Source organism: Lethenteron reissneri, chromosome 59 (genome assembly GCF_015708825.2).
Source record: "Lethenteron reissneri isolate LAM-NWPU_2019-01 chromosome 59, ASM1570882v1, whole genome shotgun sequence".
In the NCBI taxonomy this organism is placed as follows: domain Eukaryota; kingdom Metazoa; phylum Chordata; class Hyperoartia; order Petromyzontiformes; family Petromyzontidae; genus Lethenteron; species Lethenteron reissneri.
The window spans coordinates 4,623,215-4,647,956 of NC_083837.1; the positions used below are offsets into that span (position 1 = coordinate 4,623,215).

Here is a 24,742-nt window from a genome sequence, read left to right on the forward strand (position 1 = left end):
TTTATTATTTTTATTTTTATTACTTTATAATTTCCCTTCTACGTGACTTCACCGAAAAAACCAAGAAGATGAATCCCTGCAGTCACGAAAGAAGCTTTGAATCAAAACTTACCGACTTAATTCTCTGTAGTTCTTAATATTCACAAGCGTACGGCACGATTGTTTCTCCCCGACACTGTCCGTCTGTGTTCCCCACGATTATTTTGCAGCGACTTCGGCGGTATTCCATTCTTTAAACTACGAAGCAAACACATTTTTTTTTTTTACCAGGTAAGGCCCACTGAGCTACAGACGTCTGTCCGTGTCTTTGCGAGCGATCGCGGCGTCGTACCTTGGGCAGGGAGGCTCGCGAGCCCGAGCTCTGCGTCGTCATGGTGAGCACGGTCGTGATGCCCAGCGCCACGCGCGCCGGAGCCGCGTCCATGTTGATCCAGAAGGAGACCCAGGAGAGGATGACGATGAGCAGGCTCGGAATGTACATCTGGATCAGGTAGTAGCCCATCTGCCGCTCCAGGTGAAACTTCGCTTCGATGCAGGTGAACTTCCCTGGAGAGGGGAACAGGTGTCCACGGAAACATTCTTGGTTTTAAACTAAAGTATAAAACTATGTAAACTATGATTTTTTTTTATTTTACCAGGTAAGGCCCACCGAGCTACAATATAACTTTTTTTCAGAAGCGACCTGGCATCACAGCTCAACGAAGTGGCTTGTCATCATTGCATGGAAATTTACAGCAGCCCAAAATACTCTAAAAACGCGACGTTCATTCTAAACGTGAAAGGGGGATAAACCAGAGGACCCAGAGAAAAATCCACACGACTATGAGGAGAGAGAGACACGCAAACTCCAAACATAGACGTCAGGGCCGGGATCGAACCCACGACTTCATGGATACTAGGCGAGGAAGTTAACATCTCCTAGCCACAGCGGCACTCCTTTAATTCCCCCATCCTCCTTCGCAGGCCATCAGCGAGACATCAGAAGTTCAGGCGCAGCATTGAGAGCACTGCACCCGGAAGACGTGATACACCTCGCGACTAGAATACCGCAACATTAACAACAACAGCAGCCGCAGTCGCTGTTGAAGATGATTCCATTCCATTCTACTTTAGATTCATAAAGTGCCTTGTGCCAAGAAAGGTGCGCATTGAGGCCGCTTGAAGTGTTGAATGCTTGCCTGACAGGAGGTCACGGGACAGTCCCAAATGGCAGGGGTTAACTGCCGGAGATGACATTACTGCCTGGGACTGATATTTGTGGTCCATAGTCTGGGTTCGCTTGGCCACAATCGCAACTGCGGTTTGTCTTTAACACGTCGCTACGGGCCTCTCTGAGTCGCTATATGTCTCGATGTGTCTCTATGTGTCCCGTATATTCGGTGTTTGAATGTTCTCCCCTTGGCTGCATGAGGGCAGCCATTTTTCGATTTAAAGCTGCTTTCGTGACTGCAGGGATTCATCTTCTTGGTTCTTTCGGTAAAGTCACGTAAAAGGGAAGTAATAAAATAATAAAAATTAAAACACAATAAAATAATTCTCACGACGTTTCGGCCACAACGCAAGCAGCCGTCCTCAGGTAAAAACCAGGTCCGTCGAGGCGATAGAGTCTGAATGAAACAGCACACGAGCAGCTTATATATATGCTCCAAGCTCGTGTGCTGTTTCATTCAGACTCTGTCGCCTCGACGGACCTGGTTTTCACCTGAGGACGGTTGCTTGCGTTGTGGCCGAAACGTCGTGAAAATTATTTTATTGTGTTTTATTTTTATTATTTTATTACTTCCCTTCTACGTGACTTTACCGAAAAAACCAAGAAGATGGCAGCCATTTTCTGACTTGGTTGGTCACACACACACACTTACAAACATCACGGATCCCCAGTTGGAATTTGAAAAATAAACGTACGCGTTTGTTTTCACACCTGCATTGTCCAGCTTTCTCTCGCGTCACTTTCCGGCAATGCTCTGTGGCTGCAGCCAGCTACATTTTATCCAGCGATGTGTTCAGCCGCGCAGCGGCGGCCACGCGTGCCTCTACTTCAGCACTACGGAGGTAACAATGTCCGTGTGGCACTCCCTTCCCGCGCATGTCCAAGGGGAGCCATGCCCTGGGCTCACAGGGAGAACTCGCGAACGGCAGAGTGTGGACTCCGCTTACTTCATCTCCGTGGGATCGAGCGTTGCCCCCTCGCACGTGCGTGCGGGGGGGTTTTCTCTGGGTGCTCTGGGTTTTTTTTCCCACATGGAGGAACTCGTCCATTGGCCGACAACGCCTTCACGTATACAGAGGACCGCAGCGCATGGCGAGGAAATTTTGGCACGGGATGACTACGTGGCTGCTTTCCAACTTGTCTGCGATTCCTCCTCGTACCTCTCTCTCTCTCTCTGCGAGATCGAGCGAACGCTCTGAGACGGCGCATCATGCAGTTGAAATTATTCTACGAAATACAGGAATATAAATCGTGCGCTACAGGGCCCGAGAATGTGAAATGGCAAGATTTAAATTTTGTCGGCGAGAATCTTCGGCCCCGATTTTCACCCCCCCGGTGCCTTTGAAAAGTCAAACTCACATCAAACAACAGAGATTGCCATGCACCTCAGAACCGAGAGAGAAGGGAAAACAAAACAAAAAGAATGTACGCGTAACAACATGGATTGTTGCGATTCACGACATTGAGAGAGGGTGACGACGGCTTGGGGAGAGGCAACCCGATCGATTCGTGTCTGATGACGAACAACAGCAGCTCGAATACCGGTGTTGTAGTGCTTGGTGCAGTAGAGCAAGTCCTGCTCGTCCTTGAGGGCGAACTGCGGCAGGGTCAGCCCCTCGGCCACCTGGACGGCCCCCTCCGATTTCCACTCGAAGATCAAGTCGTTCATCGTGTATCCAACTGGAGGGACGCACACAACGCACGACACGCACGGCTGATGCCAGACACAAATGTCCCCCCCGCTCACCCCTCCCCCCCCCGCCCAGCCAGCCCCGCGTAGCCTTGAACAGAATGTTGGTGTTCTTAGGTTTTTTTCGGTAAAGTCACGACAAAATTTTTTTTAAAAACCTAAGAATATGAATCCTTGCAGTCACGAAAGCTTCAAATCTAGAATGTTGGTGGGCGAGTTGCACCGACGGGTGGTCAACACCCAACACGGTGCCCGGCCGCCTTCATCTCCTGCACGGCTCGTGTTTACACACCGCACACGGGTGCTCATTTAAGGCCGAGTAAACCTTGGGGAGGGCCCAGGGCCAGTTCAGACATTCGCCGCTGTCATTGGTCGGGCACTGAAACTCGGGTCACCGGGTTCGTAGTGCAGTCTGCTTAGAGCCTCCGATTCGCACGGTTGGCTACGCACGGTTGTGAAAGGAGTTCAAGATACATACATATACGACAAAGATCCCCCGTATAGGCTTAAGTGACTGTTGGGGCAAGTGCTGTTAATGGTCACAGCATTTGCGTCAGGAGACTGTGTGGGCTACACGTGGGGGGGTGGGGCGGTCAGAGGGACAAAGACAAAGATCCCCCGTATAGGCTTAAGTGACTGTTGGGGCAAGTGCTGTTAATGGTCACAGCATTTGCGTCAGGAGACTGTGTGGGCTACACGTGGGGGGGTGGGGCGGTCAGAGGGACAAAGACAAAGATCCCCCGTATAGTCTTTACAGACTGTTGGGGCAAGTGCTGTTAATGTGTAGCACCTATGAAGATTGGTACGGAACACGAGGGGGTGGGTGGCCAGCACCACGCCCGACCGCCTTTGTCTCCCCATTTGGCGATGTTCACTACAAACCGCACCAGGTACTCATTTTCGGCTGAGTCGACCTAGGGGAGGCGCAGGACCGATTCAGATAATCGTCACTAGTGTTGGGCTTGAGCGAGAATCGAACTCGGGTCGCCGGGTTCGTAGCGCAGCGTAGCGCTAAGCACTGCACCACCGCTCCCCACTCGCCCGCACACACACACAGTATTTATTCAGTATTCATAATCCGACTTAGAGTCTAGGAATGATTTTTTTGTATGGGGTTTTTCCAAGTTTATTTTAATCATCTAGTTATTTAGTTTATTCTGCATACAGCACAGTCCTTATTTTAATTGCGGTGTGTCTATCTTTGGTTGCCATGGACCCAACCCCATCATTTAGGTTAAAGCCCCGAGTATTCAATATCGCGGTTTTGGCTTTGGGGCCGTCCATAAATGACGTCACGCACCTAAAGGGGGGGGGGGTCAGACATTTGTGACGATGTGTGACAAGGGGGGGGGGTTGAGAAATGTGACGTCACATCAAAATGCACAAATTTAAATAAACATAGACAACACGTTCTACTTAATTAAATAGACTTTTTGATAAATGTTTCTCCTACCACATCAGAGTGCAGCGCCACATTAAATACGCACGACAATGACAATAGTTTAAAGCGATTTGAAGCATGGTTTATTTTGGGTGGGGGGGGGCAGAGCTTTGTGACGTCATATTTGAGGGAGGGTCTAACTTTGTGACGTTTTGTCAAAAATCGTCCAAAATCGCGTGACGTCATTTATGGACGGCCCCTTTCGCGGCACTTTCCAAGAACGTGAGCCACCACGATATTCAAGAGCCTCCCGCACAAGCACATCAATACCAAAACCCGCCACTCGCCACCGAGTGACGGTGACGTCACCGCGGCGCTTGTGCCAGGCTAGGTGCACTTTAAGGCCATGTGAAGTGTCGAACGTCCCCGCTGGCAGGAGGTCACGTGACAGCTCCAGGTGCCATGGGTTGACTGACTTTAGAGGTGTCAGTTTAACACGTAAGGCTTTCGCGACCAATATTATCCAGGTTTTTGGGTTCGATCGCGTTATTTATAAATGTGTCGTAACCCTCCACCACCCGACATGGCTAATCAGTAAAAAAAATGAGTCACGTTTACAAAGGACAAATAGTTCACTACTTTAACCCACCGGTGTGTTGAAGAGTGTATCAACATCATTTAAAATTTGAGTAGTACGACGTTTCGCTGGTAATTACATCCAGCATCATCGGGCAATTTGCCAGAATGGTGAGGCCCCCCCTCCACTTGCTCCCGGTCTTAAATAGAGCAGCAGCAAGGGTGACGTCATCATTTAATTCATTCTGGTGCAGTAATTTGAGGCGGAGAAGGGGAGGTTATTGTAATTATACAATAGATTGGTAATCATTAAATTGTTATTCATTGCTATGTGTTTCCCTCGTAAGGAATTGTAATGGTATTCTATACACACACACACGCGCGCGCGCGCACGCGTTCACACACGCGCCACGGCGCCGGTCGAAAACATTTATTAAAAAGTCTATTTAATTAGGTAGAACGTGTTGTCTATATTTATTTAAAGTTGCGCATTTTTACGTGACGTCACAAATGTCTGACCCCCCCCACCTCCCCTAGGTGCGTGACGTCATTTATGGACGGCCTCTTAAGGCCATGTGAAGTGTCGAACGCCCGCTGGCAGGAGGTCACGGGACAGCTCCAAGTGCCATGGTTTGATTGCCATGAGATTTGCCGCACACATGCACACATACACACATACACGCGCACGCGTTCACACACGCACGCGGACACGGACGTTCCGCCACGAGGGGCAACTCACAGCTCTCGAGCTGCATGGCACACGTCTGCACGTCCATGGGGAAGTTCTTCAGGTCCATTGGGCAGGAGAGAGTCAGGGTGAGTCTGCGTGTGCACACAAACGCGCATTTCAAACGACAACGAGTGAGCGTGTGTGCGTGGTGAAATTCTTTCGCACTCTACGTAGACAACACGCCGCACCAGGTAGTCATTTGAGGCCGAGTCGACCTAGGGGAGGCCCGGGGCCGATTCAGATCATCGTCACCGGTGTCGGCGTTGAGCGAGAATCGAATTCGGGTCGCCGGGTTCGTAGCGCAGCACGCTAACCGCTGCACCACCGCTCCCCACTTTCATGTACGTTGAACTTCCTTCGCGCCGTATGTGGCCAACCGCGCTAATCGGAGAAGCACGCCTCTGAGAGCGCCGGGCAACGATGCGGTGACGACCGCCATCTTGGTTTGATGGCCGAGCCCAGAGGTTGCAAACGGGTTTTGATTCCTTACCCGTACCCGGCCGCACCAGGGTCGCAAACGGCTACCCGTACCCGGCCGTACCCGTACCCTACCCGTACCAGGCCGGGTACGGGTAGGGTACGGGTATCGGGTACCTGATTGCGACCTCTGGAATGAAGCCACGTTGCAGGCGCGGGTGGGTTGATTCTAGGAACTTGAATTGTGAGAAGAGACAAGACGTTGGGAAATGAGTGACAAACAGTTACTCACCAGTGACTCACGGTCTACCCGTACCCGTACCCGGCCGCACCAGGGTCGCAAACGGGTACCTGTACCCGGCCGGGTACGGGTAGCCGGGTATCGGGTAGGGTACGGGTATCGGGTACCCGGTTGCGACCTCTGGCCGAGCCCAAAAGCCGCCGATGCTGCGAGGACGACCGGGAGAGACCCACCGGGTCACCCAATGGGCCTTGATTTTCACCAAAATCGGACCGCAGGCAAGTTCTGTGGCCACGGTGAAATTTACTTCATGCGGAGTTTATTCACGTTCATCTCACTACGTACTCTCAATTCGTGTAACAGCCATCAATAAAAACATGTTACTTTAAGGAGCCTTCATTAAACCCGAGGCCACATTCCATCGTCGTCTATTACAACAACCAACAGAGAGGCCAATGGTCAGAAAAGTAAAAAAAAAATTTTGAAATTAAAATCATTCGAATAGCTTTGGCCAAACGTTGCAACTGCCCCACGCTTAGGATCTAGGCCTGACTCTCCTTGCTCGCATTGCACTGCTGCTGGAAGGGGCCTGCATTTGATTCGATTTGATTTGAAAATGGCTCCATCCCCACCTCCCTTCACTGACAGTGGGGGGTGGGGGGGGAGGGTTTAACATGACGGTGATGCGTTTTGGCTGCTTCATCAACAAGTCAATCTGGCCCAGCGCCTGTGGAATTATACAAAAAAAATCGCCAGAGCCCATTAGAAACCAGCACCCCCAGCCCAAACAGCCCCTTGCAGCAACGGAGAACTAATAAACGCCCATCAGGCAGCTCTGACTGCAGCGCAGCATTTTCTCTCAACCGCCCTACCAACAGCTATACCCAAAGGGCTAAATTCTAGCATTCATCATCATCATCGCCACCAACAGCCATGATCTGTATACTGCAGGATGAAAACTCTCCCTACATCATCGCCCCCCGCCCCACCCCTCCCACAGTCTTGCGATGCCACAAATCCTTCTCGCTCCTCCACACACCGGCGGATCCCATCGCTTCTTCTCCGTGGCAGACGTGCGTCTCATCCGGGGGGGTGCGCGGTTTTTCCCTCCTTTGGCTACCGCTTCCCCGCTAGTCTCGACCATCAGGCAATCAACCCATCCATGGAGGTGTCGTGGGCCCGTCACAAGCCCCCACTCGCCGGACTTTAATGGTCGATTCGGTACACAATTAAAAAAAAAAGGTGCTTTTTTTTGGTTGGGTTAAATCGCGTAAATATAAACGTGTCGTTAACCCACGACCACCGCCGCCCGACACAGCCAATTAGTCAATGTCGTGTCACGCAAACAAAACGTGGAGAGTAAACCTATGAGCATTTAAACCGAGTCCTCGAATTGTAAACGTTGCTCCGATTTAAAATCAGAATCTTCATTTATCCGATTAACTATACCTCTCTTTTTAACAGATATCTAATAAGGGGCACATTGTCAGCACGGGACGACAACAATACAGAAACACGACAGGGGCGCAAAGTATAGGAAAGGCACGACGCTTCGCTTGGCGGTTACAGCAACCGGCTTCATCAGGTAATTTGCCAGAATTGTGAACGGACTCGTCAATATGGCGTTGTTCGCTTCCTCTAAAATTCTAGAGTGATTCCCAGCATGCAACGTTGTGCGCTCGTCAGTTTTTGTCCCGGTTTCTTTGTTGCTGCCATCGTTTTCCGATACACGTCACGGCAGGCAAAACACACAGCATACACACACAGCACTACACACACAGCACTACACACACAGCACTACACACACAGCACTACACACAGCAGCACTACACACACAGCACTACACACACAGCACTACACACAGCAGCACTACACACACAGCACTACACACACAGCACTACACACAGCATACACACAGCATACACACAGCATACACACAGCAGCATACACACAGCATACACACAGCATACACACACAGCACACACATAGCATACACACAGCATACACACAGCATACACACAGCACACACACAGCAGCATACACACAGCATACACACAGCATACACACACAGCACACACACAGCATACACACAGCATACACACACAACATACACACAGCATACACACAGCATACACACAGCATACACACACAACATACACACAGCATACACACAGCATACACACAGCAGCATACACACAGCATACACACAGCATACACACAGCATACACACACAACATACACACAGCATACACACAGCATACACACAGCAGCACTACACACAGCATACACACAGCATACACACAGCACACACACAGCATACACACACAACATACACACAGCATACACACAGCATACATACGGCACACACACAGCATACACACACAGCACTACACACAGCAGCACTACACACACAGCATACACACAGCATACACACAGCATACACACAGCACAGACACAGCATACACACAGCATACACACACAACATACACACAGCATACACACAGCAGCACTACACACAGCATACACACAGCATACACACAGCATACACACAGCATACACACAGCATACACACACAACATACACACAGCACACACACAGCATACACACACAACATACACACAGCATACACGCAGCATACACACAGCATACACACATCAGCACTACACACATCAGCACTACACACACAGCATACACACAGCATACACACAGCACACACACATCAGCACTACACACATCAGCACTACACACAACAGCACTACACACAACAGCACTACACACAACAGCACTACACACAACAGCACTACACACAGCATACACACGGCACACACAGCACACACACAGCATACGCACAGCATACACACAGCATACACACAGCACACACACACGGCACACACACACGGCACACACACACAACATACACACAGCACACACAGCACACACACAGCATACGCACAGCATACACACAGCATACACACAGCACACACACACGGCACACACACACGGCACACACACACAACATACACACAGCACACACAGCACACACACAGCATACACACAGCATACACACAGCACACACACACGGCACACACACACAACATACACACAGCACACACAGCACACACACAGCATACACACAGCATACACACAGCATACACACAGCACACACACACGGCACACACACACGGCACACACACACAACATACACACAGCATACACACAGCATACACACGGCACACACACACGGCACACACACACGGCACACACACACAACATACACACAGCACACACAGCACACACACAGCATACACACAGCATACACACAGCATACACACAGCACACACACACGGCACACACACACAACATACACACAGCACACACAGCACACACACAGCATACACACGGCATACACACAGCACACACACACGGCACACACACAACATACACACAGCACACACAGCACACACACAGCATACACACAGCATACACACAGCACACACACAGCACACACACACGGCACACACACACAACACACACACAGCACACACAGCACACACACAGCATACACACAGCATACACACGGCACACACACAGCACACACACACGGCACACACACACAACATACACACAGCACACACAGCACACACACAGCATACACACAGCATACACACAGCACACACACAGCACAGACACAGCATACACACAGCACACACACACACAACATACACACAGAATACACACAGCACACACACAACAGCATACACACAGCATACACACAACATGCACACAGCACACACACAGAATAGACACAGCAGCAATACACACAGCATACACACAGCATACACACACAGCACACACACAACATACACACACAGCATACACACAGCACACACACACAGCACACACACACAGCAGCAATACACACAGCATACATACGGCACACACACACGGCACACACGCGGCACACACACAGCATACATACAGCACACACACAGCACACACACACAGCATACACACAGCATACACACAGCACACACACAGCACACACACACACACAACATACACACAGCATACCCACAGCATACACACAGCATACACACAGCACACACAGCACAGACACAGCATACACACAGCATACACACACAGCATACACACACAGCATACACACAGCATGCACACAGCATACACACACAGCAACACACACAGCACACACGCAGCACACACGCAGCACACACAGCACACACGCAGCACACACAGCATACACACACAGCATACACACACAGCATACACACAGCACACACACAGCACACACACAGCACAGACACAGCATACACACACAGCACACACACAGCACACACACAGCACACAGACACAGCACACACAGCATACACACACAGCATAGACACAGCACACACACAGCATACACACACAGCACAGACACAGCATACACACACAGCACACACACAGCACACAGACACAGCACACACAGCATACACACACAGCATAGACACAGCACACACACAGCATACACACAGCATACACACAGCACAGACAAAGCACACACACAGCACATACACACAGCACACACACAGCATACACACAGCATACACACAGCACACAGACACAGCACACACAGCATACACACACAGCATAGACACAGCATACACACAGCACACACACAGCACAGACACAGCACACACACAGCATACACACAGCATACACACAGCAAACACAGCGCAAAGCACACACAGCACACACACACAGCATACACACAGCATACACACAGCACACACACAGCATAGACACAGCACAGACACAGCAGCATACACACAGCATACACACAGCAAACACAACACAGACAAAGCACACACACAGCACACACACACAGCACACACACAGCACACACACAGCACACACACACAGCACACACACAGCACAGACAAAGCACACACACAGCACACACACAGCATACACACACATCATACACACAGCACACACACAGCACACACACAGGGGGTGCGTGGATCCCAGCATGCATGGCACTTAGAGGAAGACCCCCGAGGGATTGGCAATTCTGGTCGATGCCAGCTGGCTAGACGGTATTGCCTCGTTATCCACGAACTTGGTAAATTCGCATCAGGAACTCTACACTGATTGCTGCATCGAGAGAGACAGAGAAATAAAGTGGTGAGAGATAATGTGATTAGAGATAAAGTGGTGAGAGAGATAAAGCGATGAGAGATAAAGTGATGAGAGAGATAAAGTGACGAGAGAGATACAGTGATGAGAGATAAAGTGATGAGAGATAAAGTGAAGAGAGATAAAGTGATGAGAGATAAAGTGATGAGAGATAAAGTGAAGAGAGATAAAGTGAAGAGAGATAAAGTGATGAGAGATAAAGTGATGAGAGATAAAGTGATGAGAGATAAAGTGAAGAGAGATAAAGCGATGAGAGATAAAGTGATGAGAGATAAAGTGACGAGAGATAAAGTGACGAGAGACAAAGCGACGAGAGATAAAGTAACGAGAGATAAAGTGACGAGAGATAAAGTGATGAGATGAAAGTAAGTTAATTTATAAACTATTCTTTAATATCTATAATTATTTACTGTGTTATTATGATGACTCGCGCGTATTTAACAGCTTACTTACGTACATAGTAAATTTCATTCATTCAAAACGATAGGGTTTCGTAGGCCCAATATCATTGGCGGTACAAATGTGCTGCTCAAGGGCATTGCCGGGAACGTAATGACGAAGGAACGCTGCAATCGGCTGCGACTCCACCAGGGAAATAGTCACCAGCAATCTAGCACCGCAGGGTTTTCCCCCAGATCGTTCGATGCACATGCGGCTGCACGTCCCCAGCCGCGCAAGGGATAAGGGGTAAGGACTGTGATCAGGCCTATGCCCCCCGCCACCCCCAGTGCCGGATGAAGCTAAGTGCGGGGCCAGTAACATATGCCGTAAAGGGGCCCTAAATAAATAAATAAACACGCCGAAATATTAAAACACGTTAAAAAAATCGTAGAGTCATTGTATTTTTTCACTCGCGATACGGCCAGATAATAATAAAACCATTAATACCCGCTCGTTCGTAAAAGTCGAAGGCGGTATAGTACTGTAGTGATAGAGCAAGTGCAGAATCACTGAACCGGAGTTGATAGCTTGAAAGCATTTAGCGCGGGGCCCTTGAAAGTGCGGGGCCCGTAGCATTATGTAGCTACTTGTGCTGCTACGATCATCCGGCACTGCCCCCCGTCACCCCGGCTCCCTTCTTGTCTGAATGCCATTGCAGAGAATCGGGGTGAGAATTGGGGCCCGGTCCCGTGCACCTGGCATCGGAAACTGTATTTCTACGGCGACTCTGGCCACGTGGAAATCAGCCGACGTGAAGGGCCGTTCTGACCAGCCGGAGTTGCCGATGCTTGGCCACGCTTTGGCTACGTTCGCAATAGAATCGCAGGGAGAGAAAAAATCGCCTTGTACTGCATGAATTTTTCATGGCAGAACGCTGCTGCTGCTGCCGCTGCCGCACCGTTACACTTCCCCACAACGCATTCGTTCTCGGGTAAAAAAACATGTTGCTTGCGGTGTATGCGTGTGCTTTGCAACAATGTTTAGATTTTTGTTTCAATCGAAGCATTGCGATAATGTAAAGAAACTTACAGAAAATGTGTAATGATTTCGGGGCGGATATTAAGACATAGTAACCACCTCTGCCATTAAAACACAGCAACTGTACAATGCATCTTCTAATGCTCCCAAGAAAATCAATATCATTGTTATCATTATTACTCTTACTACGCTAGTTTATCCAGTAAAGCCTCACAGAGAGAGTCTCAAGGCTCGTTTTCAGGAGGCTCCTGCCAAGTGTTTGCAGTGTGTGTGGGGTGAGGGGGTGATGATCGCTATGCATATGCAACTGAATTATAAGGAGATGCAGTTGCTACATGTAATTTCAAACAAGCTGTTTGCAAGTAACTTTTCAGCATTGGGATGTGTGGCTAACACCGTTAAATTCCAACTAATGTTAACCGAGTTAACATCTCACCACCGTAGCGAGATGTTAACTACCTCCCCCGGTATACAAGAGGTTGTGGGTTCAACTCCGACTGGAGTTTCCATGTTCTCCCCGTGATCACATGGATTTTTCTCCGGGTCCTCCGGTTTTCCCCTCCACATTTACAATCAACTTCACGCGTTCACAGTATTTGGCTGGTGCTATAAATTTCCACGTGATAAGCCACATCCGTAATGAGCTATAATTTGTGATCGCAAGGTCGCTTCTGAAAAAGAGCTGTATAGCTCGGTGGGACTTCTTTCCCGGTAAAATAAAAATAAAATGTTTCAATAGTGTTTAGTTTTTTTAATCCAAAAGCGAAAGTCAATGTCAAGGGAAGGGTAGGTTTTGAGTTTATACTGCACGTTTGTTTATTTCTTTTCATCCATGAGCGGAAACCAGAGAACCCGGGAGGACACCCATTGCACAAACCGAGGGGAGAAACAGAGCAGTCTTGGACTATACTCTTTGGTTCTTTCGGTAAAGTCACGTAGTTATAGATAAATGATGGCAGTCGTCATCAGGCATGACGACCGCTTGTGTTGCGATCGAAACGTCGTGTTTTATTTCATTCCCAACCACGTGACTTTTACCGAAAGAACCAAAGAGTATGGAATTCCTGCAGTCACGAAAGCTTCAAATCAAGATTCAGCCTTGGGCTGCAACTCACGACATTCAAAAACCTCGTCGCGCATCGCCGGCCGGCCTGCGACAAGTCGGGTACCTGATGGAGTAGAGTACGTTTCCGTTCTTGAAGATCCTCAGGAGCTTGTTGTCAGTGGTCACCTCATGGAAGTTTGCTCCCTTCTCATTGGCAAAGAACAAATCGGGCTTCCAGATGGAGTCCAACATGGACGGGTCGAGGTCAAGGGAGTCATCCGGATACTCGGAGTAGGCGAGCCGCGGGTCGTTCCACTGCTGCCTCAGGAAGATGTTCAGTCGGTAGTCCTGACGGGAGACACACGGGTTGGAAACACGCGCGATAACAAGTAGGCCTGCGGTCGTAGTTTCAGCTCGGCCTTGTGCCCCTCGCTTGCTCTCGAAAGACGCACGTGTGGCCCGGCCAAGGCTTGGCTCACAGACATCCTGAGCGTGGCTGAGATGATGCAGAGAGGGCACAGAGATGCACGGAATCGTTTGCGATCTGGCCACTAATGATAACTCAACCAAGTGGCCCGTCACATGGAAATTCATAGCGGCCAAAGACACTTAAACGCGTGACGTTGATTCTGAACGTGGAGGGAAGGAAGAGGAGGACCCGGAAAAAAAATCCACGCGACCACGGGGAGAGAGACACGCAAACTTTACATATACAGGAGTCAAGGTCGGGATCGAATCCACGCGCTCCTGTATACCTGGCAAGGTAGTTAACATCTCGCCACCGTGGCGCTCGCAGCTAGCTCGACTTAAGGGCTTTGAGCCAGAACCACGCCCGAGCTGAGTCGTGACTAAGAATCGGAATCGCAATCTTAATTCACACTGCAGGAGGAATCCGAAGAGCCATGAAGATCTTTCTCACAGACGTTCAGTATGGGCAGGGGTCAGGATAACGGGCCCCTGAGATATTTCGCTGCAAGTTTTAATTTCCACTTTTTTTGTTGTTGCAAGAATTAAGATCGCAGCACCTGCCTCGCATATGTCCTCAAGGGCTATCAGTAATTATTCACACTCGGAATGAATTGGGCGCTTGCTGAAGAACACTATAATCCTGCACGACCGACAGACGTCTGTTCCATGCGTGCGTTTAAATACAATGCGCCGAGACAAAAAATAAAAACGTCGTACAACATGCTCGTTCTATTATTTTCACGGTTGATAGATCACTCGGCGGAGTGAGCTCACGCGCTTTGCTGCATAAAGCAGTGGATGCATGCCGGTGGGGGTTGGAGGTGTTTTGAGAGTAAAACCAAAACAATGCGTCAAGGTCAACTCCACATTGAAGTCAGTCCTCCAATTCATAAAACAACGGAGACGCCGTTTATAGCGGGTCACGCAGTGAGCGTGTGTGGCGGGGCGGGATGACCTGAACGTGCACAGACGGCAATTAAAACGAAACGCAGAGGGAAGCATAAATTACTTAAATTACCTACAAGGAAGAACAGAAAAAAAACCGTCACAATTGGATGGCCTCCCGATACCTCTTACTGTCTGCGGTTGCCGCAGATGCGCTTGGGTTGCCCATCAATCAACTGTGCGTGAACGTTTCATTATAAGAAGAAGACGGAGGGAGGGAGGGAGGGAGGGGAGGGAGGGAGGGAAAAGTGTTGAGATACACGAGAGGACTGAACTGCTGTGTTAAAGATAAATTATATGACGCCTTACAAGTGTTCATTTTTATCCGACGAGCACTTTCTACAACGGTGCCATTCCCTTCAAGGGCTTATCAAGTGCAGGATCGCTGTATACCGTTCAGTCGCACGCACGCCCCTCCGTCATCCTCTTAACCCTTCCCCAACAAACTAAAACACAGCAATCAGCTCCAAAGAAATGAGTTTGCCAATCTAGATTAGTTTCAATTGCATCGCTCCGGTGGCTTCATAATATCGTGGAGGAGGGGCGTTCCAGACGGCCACAGAAGCGCATCTGAAAGCGCCGCGTGACGCGATGAACGCCTTTTTTCTTCTTGGTTCTTTCGGTAAAGTCACGTAGAAGGGAAGTAATAAAATAATAAAAATAAAACATGTTATTATATTATTTTATTTTATTATGTTTTATTCCTATTATTTTATTACTTCCCTTCTACGTGACTTTACCGAAAGAACCAAGAAGATGAATCCCTGCAGTCACGAAAGCTTTAAATCGAAATTTTATTATGTTTTATTTTTATTATTTTATTATTTCCCTTCTACGTGACTTTACCGAAAGAACCAAGAAGATGAATCCCTGCAGTCACGAAAGCTTTAAATCGAAATTTTATTATGTTTTATTTTTATTATTATATTATTTCCCTTCTACGTGAAGGGAACCTACGTGCATTGGGTGCAACTCCTATACAAGAACGTCACCAGTGCAGTCAGGTGTGCAGTGGGCATATCACCGCCATTTGCCATCAGCGTTGGAGTGCACCAAGGATCGGCCCTGTCACCACTCCTGTTTATCCTGTGCATGGACACGATCACTGCCGACCTGCACACGCCCCTTCCATGGTCAATTCTCTACGCGGATGACGTCCTCCTCTCAGATGAAGAGAGAGGAGAAGTGGAAAGACAAACGCGCCTGTGGAAGGAACGTTTGGACGAAAACGGGATGAGGTTCAACATCAAAAAGACGGAGTATATGGAGTGTGGCCCCCAAACCGACGGCACCATCAGTATTGACGGAGAAGATCTGCAGAAAGTGACGGACTTTAAGTACCTGGGCTCCACCATCAGCTCAGATGGTAGCATCACGACTGATGTGAGGTCACGAGTCAATGCGGCGTGGATGAAATGGAGGCAAGTCACCGGAGTCCTCTGTGATCGGAAAATGCCGGATAGGCTGAAGGGAAAAATATACAAGACCATCGTCCGACCGGTGGCACTCTATGGATCCGAGTGCTGGCCAGCCACAACTGTACACGAACAAGCTCTCCACACCATGGAGATGAGGATGCTCAGATGGAGCCTCGGGCTCACTCGATGGGATCGTGTCAGGAACGAAGACGTTCGGAAGCGACTTGGTGTGGCCCCCATTGCGGACAAGATGCTTGAGGCAAGGCTTCGGTGGTACGGCCATGTGATGCGAAGTGAAGAGTCATCAGTGGCCAAGACTGCCGTGCGTATTGAGCCAGAGGGCCGCCGTCCACGCGGACGTCCGAAGAAGCGATGGATGGACCGAATAAAGGAAGACATGAAGACGGTCAACGCATCCCCTGAAGATGCCCTGGACCGAGCCAAATGGAGAAGACAATGCCGAAAAGCGGACCCTGCGCCACAGCGGGAACAGCGCTAGGAAGAAGAAGATTTCCCTTCTACGTGACTTTACCGAAAGAACCAAGAAGATGAATCCCTGCAGTCACGAAAGCTTTAAATCGAAATTTAACACCTTCTTTGTTCGATGGCTGAGCCAAAAGCCTCCCCTGCTGCTGCGAGGATGACGACCGGAGTTCGCGTGACGGTGGTTTACGCTCCTTGAGATCAGCGAGGAATTGTGGCGGTCCATTTGTGGCGAGCGCTTTGTGTGTAAATGAGCGTAGACTTTGAGAAAGATAAAGAGTAAACATCAAATGAGAATGAGACTTATTCCAAGGAAGTTGATAGCACACAGCAGCGTTGCAGTTGAGGTGCCAGTAGTTTATGTTGCCTGAAGAAAATATTAAAATACAATAACTTCATCGGTACGTCTTCAGGTTGGAAGACGTACCAAGGTTCCCACAAGGCCATGCAGGAGGGGACCAGTCTGGCGGCAGCTACAGTGAGGGAAAAAAGTATTTTTCTGGATTTTTTTGTTGTTATTCTGTCTCTCACTGTTCAAATAAACCTACCATTAAAATTATAGACTGATCATTTTATTTGTCAGTGGGCAGACGTACAAAATCAGCAGGGGATCAAATACTTTTTTCCCTCACTGTATCGGAGAGTGCGGTAGTTGTATCGCTACGGTCCTCTGCGGTGAGTAACAATGTCTTTAAAAACAACGGCGCTCCTACGCCTCTCTAAATAAAATGAACGCTAACCGCTTGCACCGTTCCGAGATTCAGCAACGAACGGGGACACCCGCCCTGCAACTTGCAAACATCTCGGAATGGGAAAGGGTTCAGATGAACATCGACAGGACATTGGTGAAAAAGCGCTTCATAGCTCATAGGATTTCTCCACAAAAAATAAAGATTCAAATTATGATTATTTTTTTTCATACTGGACACAATCCAACCTTCTAATCAATGACAATTACAAAAGTCGAACATTTCGATTTAAAGCTTTCGTGACTGCAGGGATTCATCTTCTTGGTTCTTTCGGTAAAGTCACGTAGAAGGGAAAATAATAAAATAATAAAAATAAAACATAATAAAATAATAAAAATAAAACAATTAAATAATTCTCACGACGTTTCAGCCACAACGCAAGACCTGTTCTCCACCTGAGGACTGGCTGCTTGCGTTGTGGCTGAAACGTCGTGAGAATTATTTTATGTTTATTTTATTTTATTATTTTCCTTCTACATGACTTTACCGAAAGAACCAACAAGATGAAAAGTCGACAATGTTAACAGGCAACGTAAACGACTGGCACCTCAACTGCTGCTGTTTGCTATCGACCTCCTTTAAAGAAGTCTCATTCTCATTTGATGTCTAACTCCTAATGTTCCATTTGGTCTACACTCATTACACACAAAGTGCTGGCCACAAAAATACCTCGCTGATGTCGTCAAGGAGGATGAACCACCATCACGCGAACTCCGGTCATCATGCTCGCAGCAGCAGCAGCAGCAGCGGCTCTCGGCTCAGCCATCGAACAAATTCGGTGGTCACGGATTTCAGATGCGCTTCTGCGGCCGTCTGGAACGCTCTTCCTTCCGATATTAGAAAGCCATTGGAGCTGTACACTTTCAAATCATCTAGATTGAAAGCTCATTTCTTTATAATTCCTTTTTGTATTTAGTTTGTCGTCCTTACCCTGCGATTATCACGGTTGGCTACGTACGGCGTGACAGAAGTTCAACCTAGATAAATACAAATGTATATCTACGAATCTCTATTTCTTTCATACTCTTAGCTCTTTCGGCAAAGTCACGTAGGTAAAAAATGAAATAAAAATTAATAAAATAAAATAAAAATCACGACGTTTCAGAGCCTACACAAGTCTCCGTCATCAGGTGGGACCGTCAAATCTGGCTGTGACGGTCCCACCTGATGACGGAGACTTGTGTTGCCTCCGAAACGTCGTGATTTTTATTTTATTTTTATCAATTTTAATTTCATTTTTTACCTATGTGACTTTGCCGAAAGAGCTAAGAGTTTCGATTTAAAGCTTTCGTGACTGCAGGGATTCATCTTCTTGGTTCTTTCGGTAAAGTCACGTAGAAGGGAAGTAATAAAATAATAAAAATAAAACATAATAAAATAATTCTCACGACGTTTCGGCCACAACGCAAGCAGCCGTCCTCAGGTGAAGAATGAAACACCACCAAGCTTGGAGCGTATATTTCCCCCCCCTCCAACCCAGCTTAAATATACGCTCCAAGCTTGGTGGTGTTTCATTCTTCACCTGAGGACGGCTGCTTGCGTTGTGGCCGAAACGTCGTGAGAATTATTTTATTATGTTTTATTTTTATTATTTTATTACTTCCCTTCTACGTGACTTTACCGAAAGAACTGAGAAGAAGAGCTAATAGTATGAATCCTTGCAGTCACGAAAGCTTCAAATCTAGAACTCTATTTCTTTACTCGATGGTCCATAGTTTGAGTGACATGGCCACAATTACATTTCTTTCATTATCAATTGAATTAATTGATGGTCTGGTACGGTGATGGTTACCACGGTGTCTTCAAGGAGAGATGCCAAAGCCAGGACACGCATTCGTTTTAGTGTATTCCTCTAAACGAAACTTTTTGTTAAATAAACAAATAAACTTTTGACATTGAGATCACATAATGCTTTGGAAAAGTGCTTCTACGGGCCGAGAGAATGCGCGAGTAGAAAAGATGTCGCACAAAGCATTCCCGGGAGAACCTCGGCGTGCCGAATGCCCCCTCGGCAGTGAGATGTTCTCACGTGAACTGGTCAGGGAGCACTGCTGCCAACTGCTCTACTCCCTCACTCGCGTGGTCATGCACGCTGAGAGATTATGCACGCACGGTACGACTGCTTCATGCTGATCTTTGACCGCGATCACAACAAACATACGATTGTCAGCCGCGTGCCAATCCACTTCGCCGCGCTGGCCGATGCGTGTTGGCGAAGGAGGGGCACCGGCTTCGGATATCGGGGTCGCTCACAGATATTAACCGTGGCCAAGAATCAAAATTGTGTCTGCAGGCTCATAGTGCAGCGTGACGGCCAATATACCTATTCTTAGGTTTTTTTCGGTAAAGTCACGTAGGTAAAACATTAAAATTAATAAAAGTAAAATAAAATAAAAAATAAAAATCACGACGTTTCGGAAGCAACACAAGCTTCCGTCTTCAGGTGGAACCATCACAGCCCGACAGCTGTATCAAGTAAATGAGAGATTACAGGAGATACCACTCCGTTTATATAATGGTTGAGGGGGGGGGGGAAGGGGTAGGGATGGCCCACTTTTTATTATTATGGTAAGGTGCGGTTTGAGACTATGAATAGACTGCATAACAAAAGACTGAGCCTTTATTATGGAGAGGTTCGGTTTGTGATTACGCCTAGCCTACATAATAAAAGTGTGAGAAAAGAAGAAAGCTAAACCTGGTAGAAAGCTAAACCAATATACCAATGCTCGACCTCCTATTTGTTTTCATAGATATTGATTTTAATCTTTAAGCATAGGCATTCTATTATATTTATTGCCAACGGCAGCGATACGTTCAAGAGCTAAATGGCAAAGTGGAGGTCTGCTGGCTACGACGAGAGGGCTATTCATTCTTCGCTGAAGGGGCGCCAAACCACAGTGGGTTTGCTGTGGTCCATAGTTTAGAACTTGCATCTTGGAATCCCTGCCTCACTTGATACAGCAAATCTGGCTGTGACGGTCCCACCTGATGACGGAGACTTGTGTTGCCTCCGAAACGTCGTGATTTTTATTATTTTATTTTTAGTAATTTTTATTAATTTTTTTACCTACGTGACTTTACCGACAAAACTAAGAGTATGAATCCTTGCAGTCACGAAAGCTTCAAATCTAGAATCCATAGTTTAGGTTGGATGGCCATAATCGCACTGTCGGGGGTTCGTCGTTAATGTTTCTCCAAAGGCCTCTCTCTATGCCAACGTCCAGGTCTGCTGCTGCCCACAACGAGGGCGCTTCAAGAAAGATGTTCCTCCTACTTTTTAAAATCCTTTATATTAAGTTCGCGTGCTTGCTTGCTTGCTTACGACCGTGCAAATATTTCGGTCGTTTTTTTAACCCACTTCCCGTGATCCAATCGAGCTGACATATTTTGCACACAGACTCGTTGTGCGAGACAATTAATGCTCGTGAAATTTTTTTTCCAAACTTTTACACTGTTTAGGGAAAACAAATTAAATATTTAATTACCAATTGTTTAATACTGGCAGACAATCATCTGACCCATAGGTGGCAAGCCATCTCAAGCCAGAGGACGAGAGGACTCTAGCCGCCACGCATATAAAGGATTTATAGTGAAAAACTTTGTTTTTACGGGTTATACTTATTATAAATGTTGCACTCCCGTCGTGTTTTAGTGTCGTGTTTGCTGTCGCGGCTTGATGACCCCCACCCCACACTGTGATAAAGAGCTTCATAGCTCATAGGATTCTTCCTGCAGTCTTAACTAAATATTCTGATTCTGTCTTCTTGGTTCTTTCGGTAAAGTCACGTAGAAGGGAAATAATAAAATAATAATAAAACATAATAAAATAATTATCGCGACGTTTCGGCCACAACGCAAGCAGCCGTCCTCAGGTGAAGAACAGGTCTGTCGTGAGAATAATTTTATAATGTTTTATGTTTATTATTTTATTATTTCCCTTCTACGTGACTTTACCGAAAGAACAAAGAAGATGAATCCCTGCAGTCACGAAAGCTTTAAATCGAATAAAAAAATCTGATTCTGGTTCACAGCCACGCTAAACTTCAGCTGGCTCTTGAACGTGGTTCCAGCCACACTTAGGATTCCCGTGAGCCTGACCAAAGTCAAGGCTTTTAAACATCTTTAGAAGCAACTGAGTGGCTGAAACCTGAGCGGACCCGTGTTTAATTCAATCCTAAGCCAAACCACGACACCAAATACTGGTCTGAACGTGTCTTACCTGAATTTCCAACACCACCACCTCAAGAAATATGTCTGCCCCCTGAAGCTGTCGATGATCTTCGCACCTTTGCGCACGGACCTTTCACCAATTGCTCATGTGTTGAAATTGAAGGGCGCTTTTCGTGTTTTACGGTGTATTATTTTTTATAGTAGCCCGAAAGAACGTCAGTCACTAAATAATCGGTCAATATACGTCTCCTTGCAGAATTTGTCTCTCTGCATACATGTTTTTGAGATGCATCCTATCCACCACGTGGATAGGAGGGTCCTTGCCTGTTAACATCTGGTATTTCACCACCATTGATTGGTGAAAGAAAGCTGATGAGTCAAAACCGGCGCTGGTGTGTTGAACCAACATTGCTGACACGATCTACTCCAAGAACACCATGTGGCTGATGGTTTTGTAAAAAATCGAAAAACTCTTTTTTTGGTAAACATTTTTTAGTACAAAAAACACTTTCTACGTGGAAAGACATATTGGCAAGGAGGCATATTATCATACGCTTTAAAAAATATATATATTTGGGGCACCACTGTGGCGAGATTTTAACTACCTCACCTGGTATACAGGAGGTCATGGGTTCGATCCTGACATTGACACCTGTACATTTGGAGTTTGCATGTTCTCCCCGTGGTCACGTGGATATTTCCTCAACATTTAGACTCAACGTGCGTTTTTCCTCCACATTTAGAATCGACGTGCGTTTACATTATTTGGCTGCTATAAATTTCTACATGACGATGATGAGCCACTTCGTTGAGCTATCATTTGTGGCCAGGTCGCTTCTGAAAAAAAGCTTTCCAGCTCAGTGGGCCTTACCTGGTAGAGTAAAAAATTGCTCTGTAGTTTTAATTCTAGATTTGAAGCTCACCGAGTATTTGCATCCCTAACGTTTAACAGTACTCTCTTTATTGTCAGCCAACACTGGTATAAACATAGGCATTTTCTTTTCCTTTTCTATTATGTACATCCACAGTGACTTGCGCATAAACACGTCGTTGACCACGAGTACCCCGTCCCTCTGTTAGCCCCCCCCCCCTCCCGATACGTTCCATTCATTGGCTACCACATTCTGATAAGCCCCTCCCCTCCCTCCCCCCTTAACTGGTACTTAAGAGCTTACATCTTGAATCCCTCCCTCACTTGATGCAGCAAATCTGGCTGTGACGGTCCCACCTGATGACGGAGACTTGTGTTGCCTCCGAAACGTCGTGATTTTTATTATTTTATTTTTATTCATTTTTATTAATTTTTTTACCTACGTGACTTTACCGACAAAACTAAGAGTATGAATCCTTGCAGTCACGAAAGCTTCAAATCTAGAATCCATAGTTTAGGTTGGATGGCCATAATCGCACTGTCGGGGGTTCGTCGTTAATGTTTCTCCAAAGGCCTCTCTCTATGCCAACGTCCAGGTCTGCTGCTGCCCACAACGAGGGCGCTTCAAGAAAGATGTTCCTCCTACTTTTTAAAATCCTTTATATTAAGTTCGCGTGCTTGCTTACGACCGTGCAAATATTTCGGTCGTTTTTTTAACCCACTTCCCGTGATCCAATCGAGCTGACATATTTTGCACACAGACTCGTTGTGCGTGACAAATTATTTTCGTGAATTTTTTTTTTTAAATTTTCAACATTTTAGGATTTTTTAATATTTAATTAGCAATTGCTTAATGGTGGCAGGCAATCATCTGACCCATAGGTGGCAGCCATCTCAAGCCAGAGGACGAGAGGACTCTAGCCGCCCGTTTCAAAGACCAATGTGGGCTGGGTTGTGGCCCATTGAACACGTACTGTAATCTATTTGCCACGCATATAAAGGATTTATAGTGAAAAACTTAGTTTTTACGGGTTAATTTTTCAAGAGTACAGACCTCAGTGTATTTACTGTGGTCCATAGTTGAGCCACAGTTAAAATGCTGTGGCTTGATTTTAATGCATCTCTATGGATCTCTATGGGTCTCTGTGTGTCTCTACGTGTCTCTACGTATCTCTGTGTGTCTCTGTGTGTCTCTGTGTGTCTCTATGTATCTCTGTGTGTCTCTGTGTGTCTCTGCGTGTCTCTGCGTGTCTATGTGGGTCTATGCGAGTCTGTGTGGCTCTATGGGTCTCTGCGTGTCTCTATGTGTCTCTATGTGTCTCTATGAGTCTCTATGTGTCTCTACGTGTCTCTACGTGTCTCTACGTGTCTCTACGTGTCTCTATGTGTCTCTATGTGTCTCTATGTGTCTCTATGAGTCTCTACGTGTCTCTATGTGTCTCTATGTATCTCTGAGTCTCTATGTGTCTCTATTTCTACGAGTCTCTATGTATCTCCACATATCTCTGTGGGTTTACTCACAGTCTGCGTTGCATGGCTACAATTGCACTACTACTGTGGCGTGTGCCTTTAATTTTCCATTCAGGAAGAAGATGTGTGCATCGGCCTGCCGATCCATTGATGCGTACAGATGGGATAATTATGCAGTTTGTATTGAATAAAGGTGTTTAATTGTGACACACTGGAGGTGATGTGAACATCGGCCGTTTCCCGTGCTGTGGATGAGAATATAT

At 47.2% G+C, this 24,742-nt stretch overlaps 1 protein-coding gene across 3 annotated transcripts in view; it reads right to left on the minus strand.

The window, feature by feature from the left end:
- The window catches only part of LOC133357684 (glycine receptor subunit alpha-2-like), a 140,121-nt gene that overhangs the window by 41,022 nt on the left and 74,357 nt on the right, over positions 1–24,742 (minus strand). For all 3 annotated transcript variants that reach the window (XM_061575775.1, XM_061575777.1, XM_061575776.1), the window contains exons 4-7: positions 14,030–14,253; positions 5,597–5,679; positions 2,753–2,890; positions 332–546 (exon numbers count right to left, since the gene is read on the minus strand). In XM_061575775.1, coding sequence (XP_061431759.1) covers positions 332–546; positions 2,753–2,890; positions 5,597–5,679; positions 14,030–14,253 — 660 coding nt within the window. The remainder of the gene's footprint in view (positions 1–331; positions 547–2,752; positions 2,891–5,596; positions 5,680–14,029; positions 14,254–24,742) is intronic.